Consider the following 13,656-nt stretch of genomic DNA (forward strand, 5'->3'; position numbering starts at 1 on the left):
AAACCTTTAAAGCATCACACAAGCATCTGTTTACATTCAGCTAATATGCTAAACATTAAAGCAGGTCATCTAAGGACTTGTCTAGATAATACTTCATTAGCCTTTTCATAATGTTTATATATATATAATCATAATGTTTATATTTATATAACGTATATATAAACATTATGATTAGGCTAATGAAGTATTATACTAATGAAGTATTATCTAGGAAAGTATATATATACTTTTCTATATACATATATATGTGTATTTTTTATATATTAGTTGAATAAAGCATCTTCTGTCTTAAAATATTTTGAATTTAAGCCTTATCCTAAATCAAACTTTTATGCATTAGTTTCAATTACTGACATTTTATATGGGATAAACACTTCCAGTGAAATAGAAAATAAACATTTCTGCTTTACCTTTGAAGTCCTCCATTCCCAACCATCTCCTATCTGCTGTGAATGCTTAATGAATTCTGTACAATAATGCTGAAATGTTTTTTCTCCAAAGAATTCATCTCCATCCATACCAAATGATAACTGCAATTAAAAAAATAAAACCCTAAGTATTAGCATTAGTTCTAGAATGAATACTGAAAGAAATCCTGCTAATCACTTATTTCTTAAAACAATGCAAAATTTGAGATGGATAATAGAAAATAACTGCAGCACCCTTCCAAAAAAAGTATTTTGTTTCCTTCTCTTCCCTCTCCCATTTTTTTAATCAGGAAGAAAATGTGATCAACATGAAAACCTAAATTTGTAACAGATACACATCTGTGGCTTTTTGAATAAAAAGGGTGTGTTGAATACAGTACATCTCTTTACTACTACTATTATGTTTTACCTGGACCTATATTTAACTGAAAGCTTACTTGGTTCATAAATTTAGTTTCCATAGCCTTATTTTATCTCACTTCTAAGCTAATGTTTCCAAACAACTGCTTCAGAACTTAGCTCTTTTATAGTGTGACAATGACAACTGTGGAGGTGGGCTGTTATTTCACTAACAGAAGATGCTCTAATGCCTGAAAGTATCTGCTATTCTAGGTGCAAGTTTATGATCAACTAATCACCTACTTTACTGAATCTACAAATATGACAAGTCAAAGAATATCCAGATATTTGTCATCTAAATCCCTCCAAACATGAAACAATGCTTAATGAAAGAATTTTAGAGCTGGAAAGAAATGCAAGATTATTAAGTTCAACTTTTGATGAGAAAAAATTTGGACCAAGTGAATTCTCCCATCTCTACCTAACAGGTAAATAACACCAACGCTTGTTAACTGCTTACTCTGTCAAGCACTATGCTTGTCATTTCATATTCACCTTTTATCCTCAAACAAGCAATGGTGGTTGTTCTCCCCATCCCTCAATTAAAGAGGAGAAAGAATTTGCTCAAGAGTACAAAGGAGAAGTGAGGGTCAATGATCTGTCTATACCAGCTGCACTATTCTGAGGCACTGTTATTTCTGATTATTCAAATTGAGTATATCTCATTGAATTTGGTCATTCATCCAACAAACATTTGTTTTAGATTTTTTTCATTTTCTCTTTATTAATGTAACATTAGTTTACAACACTGTATAGCTTTCACTTGTGCAGTTTCTCACATCATTAACTGTCTATAACACCAAGCTCAACACAAACACCATCTACCATCAACAAACCAACCCTTCTACCTATACAGAGCTTATTTCAATTAACATAAACCCCTCCATCAACAAATAGATCTTAAACATCTACTAAATAGTAGGCACTATACATACTCTAGAAAAATAAAAATAAATATTCATATATTGTAATGAAGGAAGATAAGCAATAAAAACAATTACACTTAACCAAACTCCAAGCAACTGATTTTGTAGGATTCTCAACCCAAATGCCTAAAAGTGATGATTGGATTAAAAAGACGTGGTACATATACACAATGGAATATTACTCAGCAATCAAAAAAGATTAACACATGCCTTTTGTGGAAACATGAATGGAGCTGAAAGGGATCATGCTTAGTGAAATAAGCCAGAAAGAAGCAGAAAAATACCAAGTGGTTTCACTCATAGCAGGAGCATAGAGGACTAGAGGAACAATGAATAATAATAATAATAATAATAAACAACTATATACCAGAGGCATTTTGTAGGGGTGGAGTGGGGAATGGGATCAAAAATGGGGGCGGGGAGTGCACAGGACTATGGTGATGGCACACGGGTGAAATGGTGATGGGAAGTCCATGGGGATTGCAGCCGAGATGGAAAAAAAAAATCTAGGATTCTGCATTCAGGTTGCTGCATAAGTGGCTTGAGTTCTTTCTTTTAAATGAGAAATCTAGTGAATGCATTCTGGGTTCAGTTTAATCAAGAATGAACTATGAATTCCAATCAAGTACCCACACTCAAAGAAGATGATGTGGTTATACATGAAAAACTGGCAAACGAATGTTTTATGTTGAAATAGAATGTTTCAAGTATGAATGCTTCATGTTTTTTAACTCTAGCTTTAATCAACTTCAACGCTCATTTCTGAGAGTATCAGAAAAGAGGATTTCAATTTAAAATATAAACAATAATGAAGATATACATACAGATTATGGTAAGGATCCTTAGGATCCAGACCAGTCAGAATCCTTTGTCTTTGTCCCAGAAGACAGCACCTGTATCGGCTGCATAGGCCTCAGTCAAGATCCACCATGCACAAGGTTTGTGTGGAGTTGTACAATGAATGCTGGAAAGTCAAGCTGAAGACCAGATGGGGGGAACTTTGTTTGGCTTTGAGAGAACCCAACTAGCTAGTGTTTGGGGATTCAAAGATAAACTGATGTGTATCAATTACATAAAATAAAGTCTAAAACAACTTTACTTTCAAGTGTCATCTTAGGGGAAAAAAGCAAAATGTAGTTCCTTACAAGGAAGGGATGATAGGGGAGGGCTCCTAAGGGTTTTGAAAGTAGCAGTGAATTGAAGAGATAGGCATCCATGCTTCCACTGGAGACAACAGAGCATGCTTGAATGGATAAAGACTAGTTAAAAATCTCTAACAATAATCCAAGAGAGATAAAATTATACTAAATAGAGCAAAATATTGCAAGAGGGCAATTGAGAAATGATTCAAGTGCCATTTTGGTAATACACTCATTACAACAATTTGCAGATGTCAGTAAGAGGGGACTGGAAAGTGGGAAAGAAGATTCAAGAAAGTATCCGGGTTTTTTGCCTTGGGTTGATATACAGACTAAACCAAGGATTCTGGAAAGATAAGTAGGTTTGGAGTATGATGGGTTTACTGTAGCCAAATGAAAGTGCTCTAGCAGTCATGTTGAGGTGGGTCTGGAAGAGAAGGGAAAATAAATCTGGCCTGAGAATACTGATTCTAAATTCACATTACATAGATGATAACAGGACACATTTTATCACTAAAGAAAAGGAAACAGAACTAGTATAAGAGTAACTGGAGCACTGGAAACTATACTATGACCCAGACATATGCTAAAATACATCAAATCAAAGAAAAGTTGAATTTATTTCTTAAAGAAAACTAAAGTATTCCAATATATATTCAAATGAAAACTTATTTAATAGGAAAACTAGAAGGTAAAAACACTCCATTCCCTTAGGCCTCCAGTTACCTGAGGTTTACTACTATTTAAAATTGAGTTGAAACATAAAATTTCAATTTCTCTAATTTTGAAAGGCTTTCAAGATAACTGAACATCAAAGCACTAATTAATATTTGGTTGGACATTATTTTAATTATCTAAAGACCGTATTTTGCTAAAGGCTATCACATACAATAACATAAACACAACTTGATTACAAAATCAGGAACTACAAGTATCCATCTCAATTCATAATTGCCATAATAATGTGCCGTAATAACATATCATGGAATAACTGTCTGTTCAAGTAAGAACACTTTAATAAATTAAAAATGAAAATAAAACACAATCAATATTTTACACCTATGTTTCAAGTTGTAACACTCTCAGCTTCTCTATCAAATTCAGAGACTAGCAGAGAAAATAATCTTAGAACTTCCAATTAGAAAAAGCTTGACACTGTGATCAAAAATGGAAGTAACAAAAACTGCAACTTTCAAAGCATTAAGTGCAAGAACAATCCTCATTTTGCAAATGAAAAACCCTACACAGGTGAACTGCCTACAATTTCCAAATCTATCCGAAATTCAGACTGGAGTTAACAACAGAATACAGGCAAACGCTCAGTAAAAAGACTAATTCCAATTCTCATCTCATTCTAAACAATGAAGCTCTTATTTCTTATTATAAGTGAAAGTAAGAAATGAGTCAGAGTTCTTTCATGTCATAGAGTATAATTTGTTAACATATCTATTTTGCTTGAATCTCACTCTTGCTGAACAACTGCTTGATTTTTTTCTCAGAACCTTTTAAAAACTGCTTCAGCAGAGGCTAAATTGGAAAGATAATTTTTTCCCAGCCAAGTGAAAGAAGTCTTTCTAAACTACAGGTTAGTCCTCAGACTAGATGGTGTGAAGCTTTTTCTGCTATTAAATATATCTTTTCAGAAAAAGTCCCAGTGAATCTAAACACCATATGTAGTTATTGTTCAAATGGCCCATTTTAATTAAAAACAATTTTTCACTACAGTCACCAGCTTTTTTGTGATTTTTTTTTTTAATCTATCATGTGGGGAATTGACTCTTGTTTCATTTTGGTCAGAGATATTTCTCTTGACAAGTCTATAAATTATTGTGTATTAGTCATAATAACACTAAAACACTTTAAGAAAAAGAATTAAATTTTCCAAAACTTACAAAAATGTGATTATCACAGAACATGTATATATTTAAACATTAAAGATCATTTTAACTAATAAAAATACTTGATTCCTCCATAATTATCCTTCATAGCAACAATTCCACATTACTGTAACTTTAGATTTAGACTCTTTCCTTAAAAATCGTAGAATTACTAAGTAGGGAGATAAATTCAGCTCATTACCTTTAGGACAATTAGGTTTGAACTCATTTAGCATAGTTAATTACTTGCCTAGCAGGGATTGGGCAGTGAGCCAATTACCAGGTTTTGGGGTTACTAGATGTTACCAGGTTTTATGGAATCCTCAGTCCTTTACTAAGGCCATGAAAATACAAGGCCTAGTCTAGGCAAAGCAAAGTTTATTTAGAGACAGTAAACCTGGAAAGAGTGGAAGAATAAACTGCAGGAATGATGGGACTCCTGGCTTAAATGTGGTGCTCATCCTGTCCCTTTCTGGGTTTACTGAGCCGATACTCCTGGTGTTGGCTTATGGGTCCAAGTCTGATTTTCTAAATCACTTCCCCTTCTATTGCACTCCTAGAGTATAGTTTAATCAGACTTGGCAGCAGTTTAGGGAGGGGTCTCCTCCTTCACTTTCCCCTTCACCAGGTACTTCTTGCTCTCCACTGGCTTTACCTGCTCTTCTGACAAGTATTTCCTGAGGTACTGGGTATGTCTGCGATTAATTTTCTTTAGGTATTACCTTACCCTCTCTTCTCTAACTGCCCTAATGGTCCTCAAATTTTAGAGAGCAAAAAAACAACCAGTATAAAAATTTAAATGTGGCATCAAAGGCCCAGACTAGAAAGATTACTTAAAGGCCCCAAAATAAGCATTTGTAATTAGCACCAGAGATACTTTGGAGGAAGAATCACACAAGAAAATAGAGGGGAAAAAATCATTTTGACAGGGCAAGTAGATCCACCTAGGTTTAAGGCATTTGGCAGTTAGAGAGGGGCAAAGCAGACAGGGTCTGAGTAATTCAATGTACAATGAAGCAGCATAAGAGAAGTAGGTTCAGTCTTGAAAGCAGCTGGCCAGTAAGCTCAGTGACCACTCCTCCACTTCTCATTGAGACACACATCCCAAATCAAAGCTTAAATGGGATACCATCACACATGACACAGGATTTTTATTGCTAGGTGATGACCTCTGCAGGAGGAGGACCAGTTAGAAAGAGGGTAAGAAGGCATCTCACTCAACCTCATTCTATATTTTTTCCCCAAAAAGCAGAGAATGAGCTGTTCTCCTCCTTTACTGGCTTCTAATGCCCACTGGTAATTTTCCTTCAAAAAAGTTCTCTCCCAGTGATACAATGCTCACCGCCAGCAGTGGAAGGTGAAGCGACGGGAGCACTGTACACTATGATGTAGTGTCAGCAACAGTTAGCTGTAGGGACAGGATGAGCCCTCCAAATTAGTCTCACCATTACTCATCCCACCCCCAAAATTCAAAAAACTACAAACTATTATTTCAGATCATGCAAAAGTATTCCCCTCATTATAAACACAAGAATGAAAGATGAAATGCTAGGAAAAGAAGACCATTCCTGTATACAGAAAAAGACTTTATCCTTTATAAATTTGATTGTATGCATTAACATGCTTTCCAAACTAACACTAAAAGGAAGTCCTTCAGAATCTAAGCACATGAAGGGGATGATGGGAGTTGGCACCAGGTTAACACCACCCATACACAAGTCTCTCTTCTGGCAAGGTAAGAATATCAAAACATTAATAGCAGCATGAAACCAAGAGCAGCTTTTTGCACCATAAGAAAAGCCAGACATAAAGAGAAGTGGGAGAGCTTGCTTCTGTTATGAGCTTATGCTAGGAACTAGGGAGGGGAGAAACAAAGAGAATCACAATTGAACAAGGGAAGCATAGCCTCTAAAGGCAAGAAATAAAGGGGAAAGCAACAGTTAAAGTTAAAAAAGCAAACTGGTCGAGAAAAAATCAGCAGAAAAATCAAATATATAACAGTAGGAGAGACTTAAATTCTAAATTTAAAGCTGGGGAAAAGCTAATTAGAATTTAGTAAATATACAAAATATCTCCAAACACACATTAAAAAAAGGAAAAAGATGAAAACAATGTTTATTGACTCATAAGAAGGCAAAGAACACAGATTTAACATACAAATAACTGACATTTCTGAACTGAAATCATAAATCTAACTGAAAATTTTTTCCTTGGTTGGAAAAAGGTTTTATTCAAATTCAAACAATTCACTATTTCTAAGAAAAATGTTGGGAAAAAACCTACACCCAAAAGTAGCCTAGTTGAAAAATGTTGGGAAAAAACCACACCCAAAAGTAGCCTACCTTAAAGAATGATGCAGGAAAAAATAAAAAATAAAAAATATATATATATATATACATATATATATGCACACCATATTATAAAGGAACAAAAAATCAAGAGATAGCCTTATCTATCTCTTGTTTAGCAAAAAATCTTCAGGAGATGATCCAGTAAAGATCTAAACTTCTATGGAATACTTACTTACAATTTTGTATCCTAGACCCATAGCAGAGTTAGAAATCCTGAAAACATTAAGCAGAAGTTTTAATTTAAAAAAAAAAAAAAGAAAATCCAGGGCCCTCCCTAGTGGCACAGTGGATTAATACACAGCACTAAGAAGTTAAAGCCACTTCAGCATGAGTTCAATCCCGCCCTGCCCCAGAGGTGACCCACATGGCCCAGCAGATCTCTCCTGACACACCCGCTGCTCCCCTCAGCAGTATACTTCATCCATCAGCCCGTTCTGCTCCCCACTCTGTCTCTGGTGAATCCTCTCACTGCCCCTGCACCTCTGGCCTGTACCCCAGCTCTGGATGCATAAATAGATAAATCTTTAAAAAAGAAAAATCCAAACATTTAAATAAATCTATCCTCCATCTACTTCCTTAGTGTACTTTTCTTCAACTCAACTTTCAAGTCTCCTCACTTGAAAGTCTGGATTCTTTGCCCATTCAAACAAAAGTTTACATAATAGCCAATCTTTCTGATATCAATGTCATTACTTTCTTAAGATTATAACATTTTTATATAAAGACTTCCCTGCCTACACACAGGAAAAAAAGTTCCAACACTAGTGAGGTTTGAGCTGATCCACCAGCTCAAATCTCCTGTTGCTTTCAACAGTTGGATTTGTAAAACTGACTGTTGTCAGCACATATACTAATTAGGTCAGAATCAGGAACTAAAGTTTTATGTTGGCCAAAGATACTCATCAAACAAGAAAGTACAAAAAGGTCAACATTCAGAAGCTAAATCTCAATGCTAGTCTGACTACAGATGATACAATAATGTGTTTTTGAAATATAACAACAGGTTGGGCTGTGAGGGGGGAACTCATAGAACATTGTGTATGCGTGTGTGTGTGTGTATTTAAGCATTTGATTTTTTTATTTGTTTTTTATATAGCTTTTTAAAGATTTCTTTTATTTATATATACAGAACCTGGGGTACGGGCCAGACGTCTAGGGGTAGTGAGAGCATATACCAGAGAGAGAGAGTATAGAGCAGAACAGGCAGATCAACATAGTACACTGCTGAGAGGAGCAGCAGGCAGGCCAGGAGAGGTCTGCAGCACCAGGTGGATCACCTCCGTGGCTGAGGATTGAACTAGTATTGAAGCAGCTGCAGCTAGCTTGCAGTGCTGTGCTCTAACCAGTTGCACCACCAGGGAGGGCCCCATAGAACATATTTTCAGTAGAAAAAACATTTCCTTTAAATTTTCTTTTTGCAAAGTCTTCATTAAAGACTAATATGCCATCTTATTTCCATTCCTTCACCCAGCACCTACACTATCCTAACACTTTGCTTTGTCTATTCTCACAAGGAGTGTCAAAATTTTCCTGGAAAATATGAGAAAACTCAAATAAAGGAAGTTTGGAAGACTTGATATCCATTCTCAAAAAAATGAATTTTGAAACTTAAGATACCAAGTCGAAAAGCACACCAAAAATATGGAAGAGCTCCTGGAAAGAAAATACCTGAAAAGTGTGCTAAATTAAAACAAACAAACAAACAAACAAAAAACAGCCATGGGTAGCTAGGTAAGCTTTAAGCTTTGGGTAGATAAGGCCCAATGGTTCCCAACTTCTGGAGAAGTTATTCTCAGTGGGAGAGTGTGGAAGTGAGCTACCTTACCTTCATCTTTCCATTCAAGTTTCATATTTCCATGACTGACCTCTTGTTAGCTTTATATATTATTGTATCACATATATTTTCTATAAGCTATCATACTTTTAAAACAAAATAGGTTATAAATTTTATACATCAACAAAAGCAAAATAGAAAACCAAACAGTAAGATCGGGGGGAAACACATTAAGTCCCTAAAGTCATTGTAGGAGAACTTTAAGAGACCTTTATTGTTGGTTTTTGAAGTATGACTGTTTTGCATCCGTGTTAATATTTTGGCAGTATAGGATTTCTCTGCTCAGTGTAGAAAACCTTTCTTTTTTTTTTTTTTTTTAGATTTATTTATTTGTGCATACAGAACTGGGGTACAGGCCAGAGGCTCAGGGGCGGCGAGAGGCCTCACCAGAGACAGAGTGGGGAACAGAACAGGCAGATCGATGAAGTACACTGCTGAGGGGAGCAGCGGGTGGGTCGGGAGAGGTCTGCCACACCATGTGGTTACCTCCGGGGCAGGTGGGAATCGAACTCATGCAGAAGCGGCTTTAGATTCTCAGTGCTGTGCTTTAACCCGCTGCGCCACTGGGAGGGCCCAGAAAACCTTTCTTAACGTATAATACATGGGTTTTGCTCTCAAGAGATTATAATAAAATTTCTAAGATTCCTATGGAAAAATTAGAGATAAAAGAATGTTAGTGATGAATTATGCAACCACAGTTTAAAGAACTAAAATGGATTAAAATAACTTTAAGAGCATTTATTGAGCTCTTACTATGCATTAACAAATCTACAAATTATAGAATCCTGACAGCAATTCTATGAAGTAATGATAATTTTCTCAACTTTACAAATTAGAAAAATGGAACACAGAAGTTAAGTAATTTGTCAAAGATAACAGTTGTTCTGTGTTATCAGTTTGAACTAAGGCAGTTCAGAACCAGTCTATGCTCTAAGAGACCTGGATTTCAGATAACCATTAAGTTATAAAAGGATTTGAAAGACAGAAATACAAAAGGATCAGGATGAGAGATGAAAACAGTAAACCTAGAAACATGTTGAAATGAAACAAAGCAGACAGGTAAAGAGTCCACCAGAGCATATATTCTGAAAAATACAGGAAAATTTGGGGAGTGGGAAAAATAAGAGCACACAGTTTACATTAATAGCCTTGTAATTCTAAAGAATAACAATGGTGGCACAACAATAGGCTGAAATATTGTAATTCTTGAACTCAGAAGAGACAATGAAAGTTTTCTCCTAAAACTATTACTTGTCTATAAAATGATAGAAAGCTAACTTCAATGCTATATTTATATACTAATAAGTACTGTTTCTAGGTCCTGAAAAACTATCAGATGAAGCACTTCAATGCGTAGGATACATTAGAGACACCTCTGGTTCACACAGGCAATCCCTCCCTAATCCAGATGCTTCTATGTAGGGTTTTTGCTTCATTCCACCACTTTCCAAATGTTTTATACCCAGCCTGCTTAACCAGTGAATACACCTGTTTTCAGCAGAGAACTGCTAAGTAATCTATACGGAATATAGCCTTATTGTTAGGGTTCTGATCATGTTCATGATTCAAACACAGCCTCTCAGGTCTCAAACATTATCTCCTCAAAGATATTATTCAAAGATATTATCAATCAAATCAGTCTTAAACATTTACTTATTAAGTAGACTGCCCTACTTAACTTTTCAAAAATATGGAAACAAACATTATGCCCAATCTGTTCCATCATGTAGCAAAATCTCAGCTAAATATGCCCTAAATAAAAAGGGGAATGTGGAGAGGAAATAACCCTGAAACATTTCTATTCAAAGAATCTTATACATTTTACCTCCAAATTAGCCCAGTTTAGAACTCGTGAAAACTATTTCAACTAGTTTCTTCGATTTAAGTATTAATAAGAACAATATTTAAACATGTAATTGGCCAAGACCTTAACTTGAATTCCTCAATATTCAACACATTTTTGGGTGGAGGATTTCATCTCACAAATGTTTCCTTTTATTCATATTTGACTCATCAAAAACATAAAAGATTTCACTTGGGGCCTCTAACTAGTTGAATTCTACACAAGGCCTATGTTTTCAAGTCCTGAAAAGTATAAATTTAGGCTTTTGCCACTAAAGAGGAGAGGCCACAAACTAATATTTTAGATGTTATAAACATATTCATACAAATAAAGTCAGCCTGTGGCAAAGATTTCCTGAACTCATAATTGAACAAGCTAAATAGTAAAAATCATAAAAATCCTCGAAATAAGGCAAAAAAAAACCCTCTGGGCCTCAATCAATACTGTGTCAAGCAAAAGTATATAATTCCTTAATTTATCCTCAAGTGGGTCTGTTAGCTAAGATTTTGTGTTATTAATTGCATGTAGCTATACCTTTTGCCATTTTTGAGAGATGTTAACTTTTACCTTCATAAACAGTGTTTCTACAAAGTTGTTAACTATTCCTGCACGCCACCCACCTCCCATTCAGGATTCAGATGCTATGTGCTAACAGGTTTTCTCACAGAAAAAAAAGGTGTTGGCTATAAACATTAAGCTACTTCTGATAATAAATGTGAACCCTTTCTAAGTGGGACTTGGTCACAAGTCATTTAATATCCTTTGTTTCAAAGTGACACGGACAAAGACTTGCTATCCGTGTGCAGGCCTTAAACACGTGGCAGATATATTCCACGTGGAGGGCTCAGCAGTGGCCCAGAAGGGCCGGTCACAGGGAGAAGACACTGCCCAGGCCCCCTTCCCGCCCGTCCCAGAGCAGCCGCTCCAGCGTGACTGCCAGGACACGGCCCTGATTTTCACTGGCAGGAGCTCCGCTTCCCAGCCTTTTGTTCAGGACTGGGCTCTTTCCCGCCTCCCCTCACCGCCCTTCCTCCCAATCCCAGGAGTGGGGTGAAGACCGTGCGGGAAGCAGAGGGGGAGGAGGCGACCAGCAAAAGCTGTGGGAATACTCACCCCACTCCGCTCAGCCCCTGACCCCGCCGCCCAGCCCTCTGGGGGCGGAGCGACGGGGTGGGGGAGGGAGCAGGGAAAGGTACCCAACGTTTCGCGAGCTACCGCCCGCCAGTGGCCCCAGAGTGGAATGAGATGAGTCCCCGCGACCTCGGCGGTCCGAGGCTGAGGGAGGCGGCGCCGCGGAGGTGGTGCGGACTCTCTGGGAGCCTCCAGTTGGAGGGGCGACGGCCCCGCCCTCAGCCGCCCCGCCGCCAGCCATCTAATAGGAGCATGCGCACTGGCCTGCGCTCCCCGGCGCCGGGCGCGCGCCGTCGGCTTACGTCATGGGCCGCGCGCACCCAGGATGAAGAGGCGGGGCGTCACTTCCCTGAGACACGCGGGAACCCCGCCGAGACCTGGCTCCTCACCTCACTGGCCCCAGCAACCCTAAGGCGGCTTTGCTATGTGAGCCTCACTCGTAGGCGGCCCCTTGAATGGGGCGCGGGAAGCAAGCTGACACCCGAATAAGGGTTTGCAGGCTTCTGAGGTACCTTCTTACTCTCCAACAAAGACCCAAGTGTGGAAAATAAAAGGTCATCTGTGGTAAAAGAGTCGAGCACGAACAGGTATCAACTAGCTAACGCCACTAGCCTCTCTCTGAAAAGATGGAGAACCTTAGTCACACACACACACCTAGAAGTAAGCCAGGACTACCCACTTTAAAACTTAAGGACCGAAGGAAAAGTTAGGAAATCGAGATTTGGGAATAGTTCGATCTGGGACACGTATCAGAAAGAAAAAAAATGACAGTAGAACTAATCTGGGGGGAAACGATGGGATAAAGACTGCAGAAAGATGTACAGGTAACAGGGGCGATTGAACACTGCAAATGCAACTACAGACATCTGAGGGAGAAATCGTATCTGCTCATTTTAACACAACAGAATTAAATTTGTGTGAAAAGGCGAAAACACAGGCAAAGAGTGGAAAGGAAAACCTGCCTCCAAATGGACAGGAGAGTTTTGATTTTGTGAGTTTTCTTTGGGGAAAGCTAGGTAATGTACTATTGATATTTTTTGCAACTTCTGAGTCTATAATTCTTGCAAAACAAAGAATTTAAGAAGGGGCAGAATAGTGCTTAGTGGTGACTAGGGGAAAGGGTTGGCAAAAGGGGCTTGAAGAAATTCGGGCTTGATAAATGGAACTATTTGATACCTAAATTGTGGTGGGGATTATATCACTTTTGTTTGTCAAAACCTATAAAAAGATAGGTTTTAGTGCATGTAAAACAGTTTCAAACTAAATTTTAATTAAAAACCTGCCAGTAAAGAGGAATTCCACTAACATGTTTGAGCAACTCTGGATATAAGTTAATTGGATAGGTGCCAATTAAAGTTGTTTTGCATTGTATTCAATGCAATCACATTAAACTTAATTGTATTCAAATTTAGAAACATTTAGAGTACATTTAATACCAATTTTTATAAGTTAGTTTTTGCACTTTAGATATTTGTAAGTTTCATAATTCACTGCCAAAGTCACTCATGAGGAAGAATGGCCATGACCCTATTATGTACTGATCCTAGTACTCTACAAAATGCTTTAGGGCAGGTTAGTCACCATTGCAACCCCAGCTGTGTTCCTTAATACCAATAAGTATTTGTTGAATAAAAGGAAAGAAAGGAAGGAAACTAAAATTTATTTAATTGACCATAAACCAGAACTTGGTGCATAATTTCATGATAACCACAGGAGATAGCCATTTTG

General features: G+C 37.4%; 1 protein-coding gene across 1 annotated transcript in view; it reads right to left on the bottom strand.

The window, feature by feature from the left end:
• Positions 1-11,931, bottom strand: part of ATG10 (autophagy related 10) — a 186,485-nt gene extending 174,554 nt beyond the window's left edge. The window contains exons 1-2 of the mRNA XM_004678431.2: positions 11,911-11,931; positions 411-530 (exon numbers count right to left, since the gene is read on the bottom strand). Of these exons, the coding sequence (XP_004678488.1) occupies positions 411-518 (108 nt within the window). The 5' untranslated portion in view covers positions 519-530; positions 11,911-11,931. The remainder of the gene's footprint in view (positions 1-410; positions 531-11,910) is intronic.
• Between the last annotated feature and the right edge of the window lie 1,725 nt (positions 11,932-13,656).

This window comes from Condylura cristata, unplaced genomic scaffold (genome assembly GCF_000260355.1).
Source record: "Condylura cristata isolate star-nosed mole 26May11 unplaced genomic scaffold, ConCri1.0 scaffold00007, whole genome shotgun sequence".
Lineage (NCBI taxonomy): Eukaryota > Metazoa > Chordata > Mammalia > Eulipotyphla > Talpidae > Condylura > Condylura cristata.